The sequence below is a fragment of the Varanus komodoensis genome, unplaced genomic scaffold (assembly GCF_004798865.1).
Source record: "Varanus komodoensis strain SLA01 unplaced genomic scaffold, ASM479886v1 scaffold154, whole genome shotgun sequence".
Classification (NCBI taxonomy): Eukaryota; Metazoa; Chordata; class Lepidosauria; order Squamata; family Varanidae; genus Varanus; species Varanus komodoensis.
In genome coordinates, this window is record NW_025335449.1 from 215,884 (window position 1) to 234,817 (window position 18,934).

Below are 18,934 nucleotides of genomic sequence, written 5' to 3' on the forward strand. Positions count from 1 at the left end.
ATTGCAGGTCCCATCCTAGCCACCCCCAAAGATCTGAGCTAACACAGGGCGGCTTCTGGGGTTTCTTCTGTACCCCCTGCTTTTTGTTTACTTTATTAAATGCCTCTTTGACCTCAAGAGGAAGACTTTGTCAAGGCTTGCAATGCATTTATCTCCTGCTTCTTGCACCCTTCCAACTCTGCATGCTCCTGTCCAGACAGCCGTCTTCTCTTCCTGCTCCAGCCACCCCTCAAATCCTCTCTGCGTGGAGATGGGCCTGCAGAAAGGTGATCAGCCACCCGCATCGCATTGTCTCTGACGCTGGTCGGGCCCCCAGGCCGTGCAAGGCTGAGCACAGCTCCTGGCAGGAATTCCCGGGATGGCAGCCCAGTGGCTCCAGGAATGCCCCCACCTGTGGCCAGAGCCTGCACAAAAACTCAGCCAGCCAGCCAGCCAGCCACTGGCCAAGGAGGCTCGCCTCCCCTCCCAAGGGCCTCTGCTTCCCAAGGAATCTGCTGCAACTGAACTGCCTCTGATTCTGGGTGCTTTCGCCTCTGTCCTGCTCTTGGCCCATTTGGGCCTGTCCCACTGGAAGCCTCCTGGCCCCTTTCCCACTTCCCAATTAAAACAGCCCAAATGAACCTTCTTCCAATTGCCCCAGCAGAAGGAGCTGCAGAGTGTTTGGGGGGCAGCTGGAGCTCACCCTCTTCCGCCTGCCTCCCTTAAGGGATTGTATGGCCAAGATATATTGCAGCCTAGTTAATTTCCCGATTCATCTTTACCTTTTCCTATTCAGTGGAAGGATCTGTGATTGGTTGTTTCATTTATTCAGCGGAAGCCATTTATTCGCGACACAGCATAGACACAGTCTTAGAAAGACTGAGGGCAAAAAGGATTACTACAATATAACAAAGGAAGATCCACTGTACGATTCCTGCCAATTTTCGGAGATGCGTGATGGAGCCTTCGTTTTTCCTTACTATCATGCAACTTTATATATCTAAAAAACCCACCATGTTTTAGGTTTCAGATGATGAACCACCATGTGGAGGAACAGAAAGAGAAAAGTGCCCATTGGCTGCATTCTACAATTCATAAATAAACAAGATTAAGATCAAGAATGCAAACAGAACAACATCCATACGAGACTAAGTGCAGATGCACTGGGCTCCATCATGCAAAGAAAACTGCAGAATTCTGTGCAACCCCCCCAACCCCCCCCCCCCACTGTATTTGCTAAATTGACAGGAGGGGCAAGATGTAAGGGTTCATGAGAAAATTTCCCAGAGCCAAGTAATTTTAGATCAGACGGAAGATGTGTTGTGTTGCTGGAGGTCTGCCTCGTGTTCACCCACCTCTCCTTGGCATGTCCTTGAGATTCAGTTTGAACATCTTACGAAAGTCACTCTCTCCCAAGATTAGTGTTGGCAGGGAGGCTTACAGGATGTTTCTAGTTCTGTTTTCACACTTGGTAGGTGCTGGACTCAATGGGATGTTTGTCAAATACTGCAAGGTTCCTATGTGGTCAAGTTTCCAGACCCCTGCCTTGTGCTTCCATGATAAATGAGCTCTTCTCTGGATTCTCTGTGGTTCATTTTGGACAGCAGATTGATCCTGCTTTGGAAGTCCATCCATCTTGGATGGGTTAGTTCATGCTTTTTAAGGCTTCCACGACAACTGAAGCTCTTTGCACAGAGCATACATTTATATGGTTTCTCCCCAGTATGCGTTCTTTGATGTTTAGTAAGACTTCCACCCTCACTGAAGCTCTTCCCACATTCCATACATTTGTATGGCCTCTCTCCAGTGTGGTTCCTTCGGTGGTTAGTAAGACTTCCACTGAAACTGAAACTCTTTCCACATTCCATGCATATGTATGGCCTCTCCCCAGTGTGAGTTCTTACATGTAGAACAAGATGATGTTTCCGTTTGAAGCCCTTTCCACATTCCATGCAAATATATGGCCTCTCCCCAGTGTGTATTCTTTGATGTCTAGCAAGAACCCCACTTACACTGAAGCTCTTGCCGCATTCCATGCATTTATATGGTTTCTCCCCAGTGTGGATTCTTTGATGTTGAGTGAGAGTTCCATTTTCACTGAAGCTCTTTCCACATTCCATACACTGATATGGCCTCTCCCCAGTGTGTGTTCGTGCATGTACAGTGAGATGATGTTTCCGACTGAAGCTTTTCCCACATTCCAAGCATATATACAGCTTTTCTCCAGTGTGGGTTCTTGCATGCAGAGTGAGATGATGTTCCTGGCTGAAATTCTTCCCACATTCAATGCATTCATATGGTCTCTCCCCAGTGTGTGTTCTTTGATGTATAGAAAGACCTCTAGTATCAATGAAGCACTTCCCACACTCCATGCATTTATAAGGCCTCTCCCCAGTGTGAATCCTTTGATGTCTAGCAAGACTTCCAGTCCCAATGAAGCTCTTTCCACATTCCATGCATTTATATGGTCTGTCCCTAGTATGCAGTCTCTGATGTTTAGCAAGATTTCCTGTGTCAATGAAGCTCTTTCCACACTCCATGCATTTGTATGGTCTGTCCCAAGTGTGAGTTTTTGCATGTGGAACAAGATGATGTTTCCGACTGAAGCTCTTTCCACATTCCGTGCATTTATATGGCTTCTCCCCAGTGTGGGTTCTCTGATGCCTAGCAAGAACACCACTTTCACTGAAGCTTTTTCCACATTCTGTGCACTTATATGGTTTCTCCCCAGTGTGTGTTCGTGTATGTACGGTAAGATCACATTTGCGTCTGAAGCTCTTCCCACATTCCATGCATATGTAAGGCCTCTCCCCAGTGTGGGTTCTTGCATGTATAATAAGTTTAGCATTCGTTATAAAGCTCTTTCCACATTGCATGCATTTAAATGGCAACTCCTCCACGTGCATTCCCGGATGTTCATTAAGTTCTGCACATATGATGAAACCTTTTTCACTTTCCGTGAATTCATACGGTTGCTTTCCAATGCGGACTGTTTCATCTTTAACAAGACTGGCACCATCACTTAAGCTCTGCCAACATTCCATGATCCTATATGGCTTCCCAAACCGTTGGACCCTTGTTTTTACCAGAGACCTTTGCTCTCCTGAGGCTATCCTCACATTTCATGTGCTCGTCTGGGTCCTCGAGAGGATCGAGGCTCTGTGGGCCTCTGTCTGGGTCCTCGCGTTTTTTGAAATCGAGGAAATGTCATTACTACAGGGATGCTGTTCTAACATTCCGTATATTCGTTCTGTATTTTTTGGTTTCTGTAATTTGAATTAATTTTTGTCTATGTTTTTAAATTTGTCAGAAACATTTCCCTTTTCTTGCATTTGTGAACTACAGGAATAAAGGGTTTATGGTTCTCAACACCTAAGAAATGCAGGCTTGCTTTCTTCTTGTTCTTTACATGGTTTTCCTAGTGCTTTCTTGATCCCATTTAACAGATTGGTATGTCTTTTAACACTTCAAGCCCACTTGTTTCTGCTGGTATGACACAGGGATCCATATAATCTCTAGATATGGCTATTCACCTGGTTGTGAAGAAAAGAAAATGAAAATCTTGTTACGACGGAAAGGCTGAAACTGATGAACTCAGCTGAACTCAAGACAAAGTTGGCACTTTTCATTTCAGCATCTCCACTCTTCTCCCTTTTTCTTTTTCTAAGCCCTGTTGCATCCTAGGTTTCTCCAGGATTCCATAAAATTGGATCTGGATCAACTCTAGGGAGCAAGGCAACTTAACGTCTCCAGGAAGAAAGTAAAAGCAACTTTAAGTGTGTTGCACTGACTGCAAAAGATTAGCTCAAAGCACCAGAAAGATAGTGGGTACTTGCAATCTTGAGCAACACTAATAAAATACAAATGTGTACGCATAAGAAAATGTGTGCATGCAGGAACAAAGCAGGAACAACAAGGACCAAGGATCCAGTCTATAGACCACTCTCCTGGAGCAAACAGGAGAGGCAAACAGGAGAGGAGACGAGCATGGCGTCGGGACGAGACAGATGTGATTAACGGGGCTCCGTTATCACGCTGGCAACTGTCCGGTGGTGGGCTGTGGGGGCCCAATCTAAGCACAGCACAGCCACTCGCAGTCACCGCAGTGGAACGAGAATACGGCTAGGAAACGTGTTTTGCCAGGGGCAGAGCCGGGCTTGGTGTGACCCTGAAGCTGATGTGGTTCCCTTCGAATTATCTTCAGAGCTCTTACCTTCATCCACCCAGGCTCTCACTGTGAAGAAGAGCAGGGTTTGTTTCCTTCTGTTTTGGCTGATGGGAGCCTGGCTGAGTGATGGTTAGGGGTGATGGTTTGGCAGGGCTTCCAAAGTGCAGAAGGGGGAATGTTGGAGATGTTGGCGAGAAAAATGCCAACTTGGGAGAGACGAGCATGGCGTCGGGACGAGACAGATGTGATTAACGGGGCTCCGTTATCACGCTGGTATCTGCCCGGTGGTGGGCTGTGGGGGCCCAATCTAAGCCCTGTAGGGGTGAAGGCAGATTGCTTGGCAAAGCTCCCAGCAGGTGTTTGAATGGCAATGCTGCGCTTCCTGGGAGAAAATCAAGCTTTTCTCAGCTGGATGGTACAGGAGAGATCTCAGCTCTCTGTAAGTCCTCGGCATGCACTTTTTGTTTAGTCTACATTAGCTATTAGCATCTGATCTACTGGGAACTATTTTTATTTATTTATTTTTTTTGCAATGATACCCGTGGAAAAAGCTGCATTGTTTGCTAATTGATATAAAAAAAGAAACAGAAAGCCCTTCAGATGGAGGAGGGAAAGAATTCTTCCCCCCCCCACCACGGAATTGAAAGGCGGCGAATAACATGAGAGACACAGAGCTCTTTGTAAGTAAGGAAAAGATCTTTTTTTTCTTCAATCTCTCCAAGGGCAAGAACTAAAACAATAAATGAATGTTTAATTGAACGACAGAAGTAATCTTCTTGTGTGTTGGACTACTTCCAAAATAACGCCCATCTTTGTGCCTTTGTTCCTGGGACTCTTGGGCCCCTGCCAAGGCTGCGAAATCACTGCCAATATGGAAGAAATTAATATGGAAGAAATTAAAGAAATTCAAAAAACACTTTTGGAAATACAGACCTCTTTAGCAGCCTTGCAGCGATCTCAACAGGCAATAATACTCCAACAGAAGTCTGTTTTAATTAAGCAACTTGACTGTTTCCTAAATGAATCAAAAGTTGGCTTTGATAAGTTAGTTTTTTCTATTAATCAAGCTTTGACCAAATATCTGAACAGAATATGCAAAATATCCAGCAAGCACAAGAAAAATTTGAAACTGAGAAGATAACAAGTGAATTATTATGGGATGGACCTATACATAGACAACAGGCAGATGGCTATTTGGAGAGTAAATCATTATGGGATGGGCTTGTAAATAGACAACAAGCAGATGGATATTTGGAAACTTCAGGAATAAAAAAGCCTCCATGTACTTTGCTTCTTAAGCTGGAAAAAGAGAAGATAGCTGGGCTACAGTCCAAGACACATGATCTACTGCAGACACTACGATATTCTAATGTAAACAAAGAAGCAACGGGCAGACACGATTTATTCCATAATTTATGACAGGCATGTCTTTTTGTGCGAGTGGAAAAGTTGGCACAATCTGTGGAGCTAATCAACATGAGGTTATTGGATTTGCTTGCTATGTCGGAGAAGGAGAACACAGTTAACCATTTAAGAGAGTCTTTGTTTATGTGGCTACATTTGGAAATTCTACTACAGATATTGCGATGTTATAATGTAAAAGAAAATGGAAAGGTTTGGTAGAGGTGTAAAAAAAAATCAAAGGGAGGATAAGAGAACCTTCCTTCTTGTTATTTCAAAAAGGGGTGACGCATAGAGGTTGGCATGCTCATATGTAACGTAGAAAAGCTAAGCTACTGTTGTTGGTGAAGCATTAGTAACTTAGTTTAAAGAAATTTCGGCTAAAAGATACGATAGGTATTAGTTATCACCAAACAGATAAATTAATGATGCTTATATAAAGATGCTAAGTGGATGTTTTTGATTTTATCTGTATTTGAAAATAAGATAATTCATTATAGGTATTAATAGTCACCAAATAGAGTTGTTAAGCCATTTTTAGAGATGATAAATGGATGCTTTTGATGTTATTTGTAATTGTAAAGATTTTTCTCTTTCTTTCTCTTTGTTCCTCTTTTCATCTTAAAAAGGGATGATTGAAATAGGCTGATATGTGCACATGAGATACAGAAAGGCTAATTGAATGTGGTTGGTGAAAACTTGACAACTTAGCTTAATGAAACATTGTTAAATGGGTATCTTTGATTATATCTGAAATTGAAAATAGGAGAACTTACTATTTAAAAAAATGAATGACTTATATGGGTTGGTAAGTTTATATGTGATACTTTACGGAGTTAACTATATTTGATTAAATGGAGTTTAAGTCAGATGAAACATTAGTGAGCTTAAAGAAAATTGGCTTAAAGTTATCACTAAGCATAGTTAGGATGCCCTTTGAGATGTCAAATAGATCCTTTTGAAGTTACTAGTAATTGTGGTAGTGAGGAAGTTATTTTTATTAGAAAAATGGACAGATTTTAAATTGTTCAGAAATGTTTAGATGAAAATTTATCACTGAAGAAGAAAGAAGATGTTGCAATTTCACCCAACCTGGAGAAGCTTCCCTTAAATAATGGTCAAGAGAAGCAGGATTTTGCAAGAAAAGATGGGATTGATTTTACCAATAAAGAAGGAGGAAGAAGGAAGATAGCGACTTCTATCAAATTTGGAATTACATTTTTATTTGGCTGGAGAAACGGGACTTGGTTTTGATCTAAAGATGTTTTCATGTTTTTATAAAAGGATTATATGATCATAGAATGTTAAAAGACATGTTGTAGGGGGCTAACCCAGTAAATCTGATGTGTGTGATGATTGATATGTGTAGTTTTAGTTTAAAATCTTAATAAAAAAAATTTTTTTTTTTTAAAAAAGGAAAGGCAAACAGGTGGAAACCAGGCTGTGTCTTAGACTACAAACCCACTAAGAGAAGCCAGGAAAAACACATTGTCGGTACACGGAGTGGGTGCAAAGCTTCTGGGAATCCCAAAGAAATGGTATGTCAGTTCTGAGTTCGATCACAGGCAGACTTATGGATCTGCTGAGCAGTTTACAATGCACTCCATAATGGCAAAGATCAAACACCAAAGCTCCCATTGGCTGGAATGGACAGCGGGCCCTCCCCACTTCCAAGCTTAATAGGATGGTTGAAGCCCTCTTTCCCCTTTCTTGAACCTTTCTCCCCCAACCCCCCCCCCAATTATTATTATTTTATCACCCTCTGCTTCATCTTTCTCCCTTGCCTCTACCTCTCTGGCAAGTAAAGGACCACTGGGAGGACAATCTTCCGTCCGGCTCACCACCAGGAAGGGCCAGTGCCCTTCTCCCAGCGTGCTCCCCTTCACCTTCCCCACCCAGGGCATACTGGGAAGGGTACTCTCCCCGCAGATGAATGGCGCTCCCACTCCCTCGGCCACACACAGAACCACAGCCAGGCAAGCCCCTGTCCTGCCCACGTGAGTCCACAAGCATCACTGTACGCAAAAAACCGCCCACACTATTTTCACCACCCCTCCAAGGACCCTGAATCTCTCTGCCCCTCTTTCTCACACATTTAGAAACACAGAAACGGAGCGAGGCAGAAGGGGCCTCCCAGGCCATCTAGTCTGACCCCGGCTCCAGCCGGCTTCGCTCATGCGATCCCCAACAAATGGCTGTCCATTGTTTCCTTGAACACCCTCACCGATGGGGCCCCCACCACCTCCCTTGGGAGCCCATTCCATCTCCTAGGGGTCCTAACCTTCAGGAAGTACTTCCTGGCATCCACCCTGAAGCCTGGTTCCTTGAGCTTTGCCCCGCTGGGACGTGTCCTGCCCTCCACTGCAGGGAAGAACAGGTCACGGCCCTCCTCCACACGACATCCCCTCACATACCTACAAGTTGCTAAAAGATCCCCTCGGAGTCTCCTCTTCTCCAGGCTGAAAAGATCCAGTTCCCTCAATCCCTCCCGACTCGGCTACCAGTCTTGTGTGACCCTGCGCTGAACTGATTCTAACCTAGCTAAGTCTCTCCTATAATGTGGAGCCCAGAACTGGACGCAGGACTCCAGTTGTGGGCACATCAGAGTCGTGCAGAGCGGTATCAACACATCCCTAGACATGGAAGCCACACTTCTGGCTATGCATCCCAGGGCAGCATTTGCCGTCTTAACCCGCCACATCACACTGCTGGTGCATGTCCAGCCTGCTGTCAGCTGTCAGCAAGCACCCCGAGGTTTCTTCACAAGGGAAAGATCTCTTTCTCCAGCCACTTGTCCCCCATCCTGTATCTGTGACACCTACTCCTGTGTCCCAAGTGCAGGACCTTGCACTTACCCACACTGAATGCCATTGTGTCGTCCCCTGCCCACCTTCACAGCCTGTCCAGATCTTCCTGGATATGGATCGCCCACTCCTCGGTTGTGGCCACCGCCCCCACTTTGGTATCATCCACAAATTTAGAGCCAGTGTGTCTGCGCAGGGTCCTGCAGGAGGTTTTGCAAAAACGCCCCTGCTCTTTTTCCCGGAGGGTCTCAATTGTCAGAGAACAAGGGAAGCAACGCCCAGATGAGATCTGAATCAGTTATTTCGCATGCAAGATCTGTCAGCAGTGAAGCTCTTGCCCCAAAGTGGAGCTGGCAGAAAGCCAAGGGGTGGGCATGGCATCTTATAGGCTACAGGTTAACGATTATAGAGAGCCAGTGTGGTGCGAGGTCAGTGTGGTGTAGCGGTTAAGAGCATGGGACTGGGACTCAGACGATCTGGGTTCGAGTCCCCGCTCAGCCATGGAGCCAACTGGGTAACTTTGGGCCAGTCACAGACTCTCAGCCCAGCCTACCTCACAGGGTTGTTGTGGGGATAAGATGGAGGAGGAGAATGATGTAAGCTGCCTTTGTAGGAAAAAGGCAGGATATAAATCGAAAAATAAATAAAAATAACAAATTTAGTCAGCAGACTGCTTATTCCTTCTTCCAGGTCACTGATTAAAAGGTTGAACAGAATTGTTCCCAGAACGGAGCGCTGGGGGACCCCGCTTGTCACTGGCTGCCATCCTGATGCTTCCCCACTGACAGCCGCCCTCTGCTTGAGCTCCCTCAATCATGCCCTAATCCCATCAGAAAGTCCATCGATTTATCCCAAAGCTCAACTATTTCTCGACCAGGATATCATGCTGCATTTCCTCAAATCCAGGTAAACCACATCCACCGTGTCCCCTCTGTCTAGCCACCTCAAGACCTTATCACAGAACTCCACAAGGTTTGACTGGCAGGATTTGTTTTTACAGAATCCGTGCTGTGTGGCCCCCAGCCCCCCTTTCCCATCTAGGGTTTCTAGAGCTTTCCCATCACCGTTCCCAGAATGGACATAAGGCTCACTGGCCTGTAATTCCACACATTCCCCTCCGCTACCCTTTCTGAAGTTTGCAACCATGGATGCCACCCTCCAAACCTCCAGAACGTCTCCCGTTTTCCATGAGGCCTCAAAAATGCAGCCCAACGGATGCAGGAGTCCCCCTGCCAGGTCCCAAAGTATCCCTCATGGCCCAGCACCTTTGTAGTATCCAGGGCCCGTAGGAGCAACTCGGCTTCTAGGGAGGCGTCTCCAATCTGTGCCCCCATAACCCCAACCTCCTCTAGCTCCCCAGAGGTAGATCTCCTCCAACCCAATCTGGGGAGAACACAGAAGCAAAATAATCATTAAACATCTGCGCCTGCTCCCTGACTTCAGTTACCAGATCCCCTCCCTTCCTTTTAAGCGCTCCCACTGCCTGTCTCCCCTTTCTATTTACATGAAGGTAGAAGCCCTTTTTGTTGTTCTTGACATATTTCACAAGTCTCAGCTCATTATCAGCGTCAGCCTTGCGAAGAATCCTTCAGCACTGACCTGCCTCCTTCTAGTATATTCTTTTTGCCACTGTCCCAGGGCCCATTTCCTAGGGAGGCTCCTCTTACATCTAACCCCTCTTATCATCTCTTTCCGCATCCATGGTGGTGCTCTCCTTCATCTCCCCATCAAGGCTTGCACCTCCAAGACCTCCTGTTTGAATGCCATCCACCCCTCCTGAGCTCCCCTGCCTTCCAGCACCCTCCCCCCCCCCACCCCCAGACGTTCCCCAGCCTGGCCTTCCAGTGACCAAAGTTGGCCTTCGTGAGGGTACTCAACCTGCCGCTCACCCCCATTCCCCAATCTCAAGGCAGAGCTTGGGGGATCGCTCGCATCCAGAGCTCCCCTAATCTGCATCCCATCTATCGGGTACTCCCTGTTGGTCAAAACGAAGTCAAGGATATCTACCGCCCCCGCCCCCGCCCCATTATTGCCTCCTGGATCCTCTGCGTGAAGAACCCTCCCTCTATACCTTCGAGGAAGCGACGTGACCTGGCTGCCACCGCCGAGTGAGTCTCCCAACTAATATCCGGGAGATTGAAATCTTTCACAATTACTGTGCCCCTCCTCAGAGATATCCTTCAAATCTGGTCTGTCAGGGCATCGTCCAGGGTCTCCGGTTGACCTGGTGGGCAATAACATGCCCCCCACTATCAGAACCTTAGCCACTTCTAGACCCCTCAGTTTTACCCACATCGCCTCTACCTGATCCCCCTCTAGCCTGCTCCCTATCTCAATGCCCCCTATCTCAATGCTCCCTATCTCAATACTCAATGCTCAATGCTCCTTATCTCAATGCCCCCCTATCTCAATGCCCCCTCAATGCCCCCTATCTCAATGCACCCTCAATGCCTCTCACATATAGCGCTACACCCCCTCTCTTCTTTTCCTTCCTATCCTTCCTAAAAAAGGGCATCCTTTTCCGTGTTAACATTCCAGTCCTGCTTATCATCCCAGCAAGTTTCCGTGATCCCCACCAGCTCATGCTCTCCTATTCCCAGGAGAGCCTTGAGCTCTTCCGGCTCGTTTCCCATGCTCCTAGCATTGGTGTGCATCGATTCGTTCCCTGGCTCCCTGACCTCCTTCCTCCCAGCCTCCTTGGCACAGCGGGAAGCCTCGGTGCAGGGGTCACGCCAGCCCCTGCGGGCCCAACATCACCCTGCCCCGAGACCCTGATCCTGTTCTTTCACCAGTCCAATCCTGACTGGGCTCATGATGGGTGTCATGATTGGTTTCTGAGGGTCCTGATCCCCTCCCCTGGTTCAGTTTAAAGCTCTCTGGAAGAAGCCCACAGAGCGCTCCTGAAAGTCACGTTCCCCATCCTGGTGAGGGGCACCCCGTCCCTCGCCAGAAGTCCATCAGCAAGGAGCCGGTTGCTGCGGTCAAGGAACCTGAAGTGTTCCTTCCGACACCATGTGCTCAACCAGTCATTCATTTTCTCCCTGCTTGGCCCATGTCCACAGACAATCAAGAGTGAGGAGAAGCCCCCCTGAATTCTCAGGTCCTTGAATCTCTTCCCCAGAGTGATCCCACCCATCCTCTGCCTGGCTGTGTCATTTAGAAACTCAGAGACAGAGCGAGTCAGAAGGGTCCTCCCGGGCCATCTAGTCTGACCCCCAGCTCCAGCCGGCTCTGCTCACAACATGCCAACCACATGCACGTCCAGCCTATCCTTGAACCTCCTGAGGAAGCCCATTCCACACCCTCAGGGTCCTAACTGTAAGGAAGTACTTCCAGGCATCTAAATTGAACCTTGGTTGCCTGAGCTTCACTCTGGGAATTTGTCCCCATGTGGTTCACCAGAAGCGGCTGGTGACCCCCCGAGGGCGGGAGATGCTCAGGTCTGTCCGTCACACACCGGATGCACGTGCCCAGCAGAAAGATCTCCCTCGTCCCTGGATCCAGCCGGCACACTGCCACCTCAGTACCCATTGGTAAGGAGCCCCCAGTGACGATGGCCTGCCTTCTTCCCGCCCGTCTGGTGGAGATCGGGGGTGCACCTCAGTCCCCGTGTCTCTGAGAGCGGCCCTCTGCCTACACCTGACCTCAGGCTGGGCGTCCTGAGCAGGCCAGTCCCCCGGGGACCCGCAGCCCTTGGTCCTGCGCAAGCGGAGAAAACCTATTTCTCCGCTTCAAATCAGTGCCTGGAGATGGAGGGTGAAGGTATGAGAGGCTCAGCTGTTCTCGATTTAAGACTAACTAACAGGGGCGGCCTGGTGGACATATTACCAACCAGGGGAACTCTGGGGGAAAGTGACCATGTGATACTTGAATTCTCAATGATAAAGGAGGCAAATGGTAACTGGAGCCAAACAAGCATCCTAGACTTCAAGAAAGTCAACCAGAATGAACTCCGAAACAATATAAGCGAAGCACCATGGGGAAAGGACTCCAAGAGGGGTGGGAAATCTTGAAAAAGAAGATTCTCCAAGCACAATTATGAGCAATTTCACCAAGAAAAAGGTGTAGGAGACAGCAGAGGAAGCCCATGTGGCCCCACAAAAAGTTAAGTGACAGCCTGAAAGAAAAAAAGAACCTTTACAGGAAGTGGAGGCAGGGCCAGGCCATGAAAGAATATAAACAAATAGCAGGGAATTGCAGGAATAGCAGCAGGAAGTCTAAAGCAGGAAATGAACTGGGAATAGCAAGGGATGTTAAGAACAACAAGAAAGCCTTCTTCAGATAGATCCAGAACAGAAAAGACATGAAAAACAGAAGGGTGTCCCACTACTTAAAGTGGATGGCAGAGTGACAGATGACAAGGAAAAGGCAGAGGCGCTCAATTCCTACTTAGTCTTCTCCCACAAGGAAATCTACAGCCACGAGGAACTATAAGCTGTGAGAGATGGCAGCCCAAGATGGACAAACAAATGGTCAAGGAATAAGCACTTTCAAATCTCCAGGGCCCAATCAACTCCATCCCAGAGTCACAAAAGAGCTAGCAGAGGAACTCTCAGAGCCACTGGCTATTATCTTGGGTAAATCTTAGAAAAAGGAGAAGTGCCAGATGCCTGGAGAAGGGCTAATGTTGTCCCTATCTTCAAAAAGGGGAAAAAGATGAATCTGGGAGCCATAGACCAGTTCGTTTGTCATCAATCCCTGGAAAAATTCTAGAGCAAATTATTAAAAATCCATCGGCAAGCATCTCGCAGAAAATGCAGTGATTAAGAGAAGCCAGCATGGATTTATCAAAAATAAATCCGATCAGACTAATTGAATCTAATCTTTTGACTGGGTAACCTCTCAAATGGACAAAGGGAACACTGTGGATATAATCTACCTAGACTTTAGCAAAGCTTTCAGCATAGTACCACATGACACTCTGATAAGCAAATTAGCAAAAACTGGACTAGATTGAAAAAACATTAGGTGGATCCAAAATTGGCTGCTAAATTGGACCCAAAGAGTGCTCATCAATGGCACCTTCTCAAATTGGATGGCGGTAACTAGTGGGGTGCCACAGATTTCAGTCCTGGGCCCAGTGGTCTCCAACATCTGTATTAATGATGAAGTACAAGGAAAGATAATCAAATCTGCAGATGATACAAAACTGGGTGGAATAGCAAGCACCCTAGAAGACAGAACGAAGATCCAGGGCGATCCCTATAAACTCGAACACTGGGCTGAAAGCAACAGAATGAGATTCAATAAGGACAAGTGCCAAGTCCTCCACGTGGGAAAAAGAAACCAAATGCATTGATACACGATGGGAAACGCACAGCTCGACAGAACTGAAAAAGATCTCTGAGTAATTGTGGACAAAAGGATAAACATGAGCCTACAATGCAATGCAGCCACCAAAAGGGCAAATGCTATTTTGGGATGCATTAACAGAAGTATTACTTCCAAATCACGAGAAGTAGTAGTTCCTCTAAACTCCTCACTAGTCAGACCTCACCTGGAATACTGTGTCCAGTTCTGGGCACCAGGATTTAAGAAAAATGCAGGTAAATTAGAAAGGGTCCAGCCGAGGACAACAAAAATGTTTCAGGGTTTGGAAATACCGCCAAGTGAGGAGAGCCTGAGAGAATTGGGCACGCTCAGCCTTGGGAAGAGAAGGCTGAAGGGGGACGTGGTATCCCTCTAGAAGTACCTCAAAGGCTGTCACAAAGGGGAAGGTCAAGATCTCTTCTGGCCAATACCAGAGTGTAGCACAGGGAATAATCAGCTCAACCGGTGACAATCCAGGTTCAGGCTAGATACCAGGAAAGGCTTCCTCACTGTCAGAGCAATATGACAGTGGAACCAGCTGCCTGGAGAGGTGGGGGGCTCTCCCACAGTGGAGACATTCAAAGGGAAACTGGACGGCCATCTGAGTGGGATGGTGTAACGTGGTGTCCTGCAACAGCAGGGGGTTGGACCCGATGGCCTTCATGGCCCCTTCCAACTCGACTATCCTATGATTTTAATATTCTCTGAGGCTGAGAACTATGCTCCCTCTGTGAACACAAAGTCCCTGGGGAAGAGTCCCGGGCAACCCACGCCACAACCAGGGGACATCACCCTCCACGCATCCCCCACTGGCACCGTCAGTGGATGCGTGCGGCTGTATAAGCCTCAGGGGCTGTCCCCTCTGCTTCCTCCTGGGCCTCTCTGGCCCAGCCTCCCTTCTCTCCACTCCTCCACCCGAGCGCCTGCCTTGCCTTCGCAAGCTCCCAGCCGCCCTCTCCGCCCCCCCCCCCGGCCTCTGCTCCGATCCAAAAGGATTCCTGTCCTCAGACCCCGGCTGCTGCCTCTGGGCCCCCCTCAGTGCTGGCTTCCGTGTCCCCCTGCCCCAGAGTTAGCACACTAGCACAGAAGTCACAGGGCACAGTTATGGGATCTCTGTTTCCCCAGAACCCTGCTTCCCTGTCCCCTTGGTTTTTCACTTGCTAGTTTTCCATAGTCATTCCCGCATTTCCCCTACACACTGGACTTCTGAAGTGGCAATAAAGTGGGTGACTTCCAAGAAAGTCCAGCACAGTAGCATCTTTCTTTCTTTTTTCATTTGCTCTATGCAGTTCATTTGGTAAAGAGGCAGATTTTCATATAATAGCACTTTAAAGGATTTTCGAAAAATGGGTTGGACTAAGCGGTATAGTGGAAATCTTCAGATATTGTAGTCAGTCAGTCAATCAGGCTGCAGTGGCAGAAGTGAAGGAGAGCTAAGTAACTATTTAACCTGCCTATTGAAATGTTTTCTATGTCATAGCTATTCCATGTAATGCTTCAGTAGTACTCCCAATACTGTTTTCTTATAGGCCACAACACGATTTAAACTGTAGTTCACTTTGCAAAGTTTAATCCTTGCACAAGATCCATGTGGTTCATGGATACAAATGTCTTTCCTAACCATGTATAGAAATTAAGCACTGCAAGCTTTGCATTCTGTTTCTGCACACGATGCTCCTTCTCATTTCCCCCGCTTTGCAAACTACTCCTCTTTGAAGACTTGCTGGGTTTGTTTGCGTTCTTTCACGAGTCGGAATGGGCATTCCCTGTTTTTCCACCTGAGCTTTAGAATGCATTTTCAATCGTGCAGATTGAAATCGTGCATTTTCTGGGGACACTCACTCACCCACCCGCGGGGGCAAAGGCAGACCCTAGTCTTCGCTTGGGACCAAAGTCCAGAGGAGGTTGTTCCCAGGACCACACCTGGGGAGTGTTGGATGAATAGCACCAGGCTGGAGTTCACGAGAAAGGCGGGGCTGGATGAATCCCCAGTTGGAATTCAGATGGCCAGGAGAAATATCAACAACCTCAGAGATGCGGATGATGCCACTCTCATGGCAGAAAGTGAAGAGGAACTAAAGAGCCTCTTGATGTGGGTGAAGGAAGAGAGCGCAAAAGCTGGCTTGAAACGCAACATTAAGAAAACTAAGATCATGGCATCTGGTCCTCTCACTTTCTGGCAAATAGATGGGGAAGAAATGGAAGTAGTGACAGATTTTATTTTCCTGGGCTCCAAGATCACCGCAGACGGGGACTGCAGCCAAGAAATTAAAGGACGCTTGCTCCTGGAGAGGAAAGCTATGGCAAATCTAGACAGCATACTAAAAAGCAGAGACATCACCCTGCCAACAAAAGTGCGTATAGTCAAGGCTATGGTTTTCCCAGTTGCAATGTATGGCTGTGAAAGCTGGACCATAAGGAAGGCTGAGTGCTGAAGAATTAAGGCCTTTGAATTGTGGTGTTGGAGGAGACTCCTGCGAGTCCCTTGGACCGCAAGGCGATCAAACCGGTCAGTCCTAGAGGAGATCGAGCCCAGCTGCTCTTTAGAAGGCCAGATCCTGAAAATGAAACTCAAGTACTTTGGCCTCCTAATGAGAAGGAAGGACTCCCTGGAGAAGAGCCTAATGCTGGGAACAATAGATGGCAAAAGAAGAAGGGGGCGGGAGAGGATGAGGTGGCTGGATGGGGTCACTGGGGCAGTGGGTGTGAGCTTAAGGGGACTCCAGGGGATGGTGGAGGACAGGAAGGCCTGGAGAAATGTTGTCCATGGGTCGGATGCGACTTTGCAACTAACAACAACAGAGTTCTATCGTTATGAAGCCCTTGGCTGCCAACTAACTCACAGTGGACTCCCGAACGCCACTTGCTTCTGCGCAGGAGGGCTCCTAGTCAAGGTTCTTCCTGGAAAGATGCATGGCTGAGACAGTCCTCCCTACCACCAGACTTTGGGCTGGTATTTTATCATTATGTCTGGGTTTGGTTTTCAGGAGGGAGACAGGAGGAGGCGAGGATGCCAGCAGGAACTAGGTAATGGGGAGACTGCGTGGATGGTCTGTCCTAGTGATTCTGGGGGAAAGATCAGCTGCGAGGAATCTGTAGCATCGGGGGAAGGTGGAGGGAACCATGGGGTGAGAGGAGAAGAGACAGGTAAGAGCAGATGCAGCAGGAGGTGGGTCAGGGGAGGGGGGGGGAGAAGAGGGCCCCCAGCCTCCCCTTGGGGTTAGAGGAAAGGGGATGCTTGTGGGACCTGATCCTGGCTCCCCAGGGGCAAAGCACCGTAAGGGTTCCCCTGGGTGCTGGATCAGAGGGTCTGTCTCAGCAAGCCTGCACACCACTGAGCCAAAATCACCAAGAGACCCCCTCAGTCCTAGGAAGGGGAAGGGACAACACAGGTGCAAGCAGATGTGGGCAGATTCTGGGCAGATGTGAGGGAAGGGGGTGGGTGTTTCCTTCTTGGCAAAGCGGGCAACAGGCGTGGCTTGCTCTCTCTGGGCGCATTTTGTGGGTGCATCTGTGGGCGAAACTGCAACATTCACAGCCTTCTGACTTGGGCATTTTCAGATCTGGCAACAGATGATGAAAGGGAGGAGGCGTGTACTTTTGGACCTCCTGCTCCTACCCCATCCCCAAGACCTGCCCCATTACCTGGCAAGGCTGCACAGCAGCGCTTTCCACGCCGGCACCAAGAGGAGCGGTCCGGATCGTGGGTCCCACTTCAGCTGCCTGTGAGGGCAAGAAAGGAGGCAAGCGGGGCACCTTGCAGACCCCGAAGGCTGTGGCCACCAGGTCCTCCTCCTGGAAGGAGTCCAGAGCGACACACACTGACACCCCCCTGCCGGATCTTCACAACCGCTCAGTGAGGTGGGCTGGTCCGGGGAGGGAGGAAGCCAGGAAGCTGCCCCACTTGGAGTCAGGGCCTGGCCACACCAGGCAGCATTTCATACCGGTCCACCTCGCAGGGTTGTTCTGAAGATGGGTGAACTGACTCCCGAGGGTGGGCATGGCCAGGCTGGCCCTAAGAGAAGGACACGCAAGACCCCCGGACTCCGGGCCTGCGCAAGAAGCGGGAGCCACCCGCGCACCTTCTGTGTGCTCACCGTCAAAGCAGAGGATCCAGGCGAATTCCCAGGGGGATTTCGGGAGAAAATCTTTGCCTGGAGCGGCGGCTGGCCTCCGCCTTGAGCCCCCCGCTCGGGAGGCCAAGCAGCGCCCCCCGCTGCTCCCCGCCAGCCCCGGCCCCGCTGCCCCATCCCGCCCCGCAGCGGGGGAAGCGACGTGGCTCCTCCCAGGCGCGGACATTTCCGCCCGCCCGGCCGCCCCCAGCTCCGCGGCGCAAAACGGCGCAGCGCTCCCGCCCCGAGACCCGCGGGGGGGGGGGGGCGCAGAGCGATCCTGCGGCTGAAGCGCTCCGGCGGGGGAGGCAGGCCCCAGGCAGGCTCGCCGGACGCGCGGTGGGGAGGGGCGGCCTTCCCATTGCGGGGGGTGCGGGGAGCCCCTCAGTCTGGATCCCGGGGCTGGCTCCTCTCCGCGAGGGGCGCCCCGGAGGGGGGTCGTGCAATGGCCATCCTGAGGAGCCGTGCAAATGGGAGGCCGAGGAGCAGGATCTGGCCACACGGGCGTCCGCCCCCCGCCAGTGCCAGGGACGCTTGCGCGGCCCTCCCCAACTCGCCCACCGAGTGCCGGCCTCCTCCCGGCCCCGGCCCCCTGGCCGTCTCCTCCCGCTCTCACCTCCCGGGGTCGCCTTTCCGCTGCACCGGGGCCGCCCTCGCTCCGGGACACGCCGCCCCCCGACCAGCGCGGCGCTCCTCGCTGAACCTCCGGGGCGGAGCGGCGGAACCGGCCCCTCTGCAGCCCGCCCACCTCGGGACGGCCTTCCTGGGAGGGAGCAAAAGCAGGATCGCGGGAGCGCAGCCAGATCTCGCCGCAAAGCCAGCCCAAACCAGGGCCGCCGTCGCCGCTGCGCGCCGTGGGGCCAAACGCGGATCCGCGGAAGTTTTGTGCCCCCCCCCGTGACCATGCATGGAGCCTCGGGGGGGGGCGCTGCGGCTCCCTGCGCCGCCACCGAGCAAGCGCCGAGGACCCCTCCCCCCCCCGGCGAGGTGAAGCTTCAGAGGAAGAGATTTTCCCGAACAGGCTTTATCTCACGTATTCAAACCCTTGGCTTTATTAGCTGGAAAGGAGCATATTGGAGAAGGGGAAGCCGCCTTTGTTCTGGGAAGCCTCTTGCTGACCGGCCCCTGTCCAATAATAAAAATGTTTTATTTTTATCCGA

The 18,934-nt window shown here is 49.8% G+C and overlaps 1 protein-coding gene across 6 annotated transcripts; it reads right to left on the reverse strand.

Moving 5' to 3' along the window:
- Window positions 1-1,219: 1,219 nt before the first annotated feature.
- Window positions 1,220-18,509, reverse strand: LOC123021051 (zinc finger protein OZF-like). Of its 6 annotated transcripts, none has more exons than XM_044425443.1 (3): window positions 18,391-18,509; window positions 17,308-17,385; window positions 1,220-5,162 (listed from the first exon to the last, which is right to left on the reverse strand). In XM_044425443.1, exon 3 carries the CDS (start codon window positions 3,021-3,023, stop codon window positions 1,497-1,499), a length of 1,527 nt encoding a protein of 508 aa, XP_044281378.1. In that variant the 5' UTR covers window positions 3,024-5,162; window positions 17,308-17,385; window positions 18,391-18,509; the 3' UTR covers window positions 1,220-1,496. The 6 variants fall into 6 exon arrangements, with proteins under 6 accessions (XP_044281378.1, XP_044281375.1, XP_044281377.1 ...); XM_044425440.1 differs by having other exon boundaries at window positions 17,308-17,457; window positions 18,391-18,470; XM_044425442.1 differs by lacking the exon at window positions 18,391-18,509 and having other exon boundaries at window positions 1,220-3,512; window positions 5,081-5,162; window positions 17,308-17,689.
- Between the last annotated feature and the right edge of the window lie 425 nt (window positions 18,510-18,934).

What these genes read in the sequence shown, in the direction of transcription:
- LOC123021051 (XM_044425443.1), bottom strand. Translation starts at nt 3,023, where the DNA reads ATGGAATGTTGGCAGAGCTTAAGTGATGGTGCCAGTCTTGTTAAAGAT.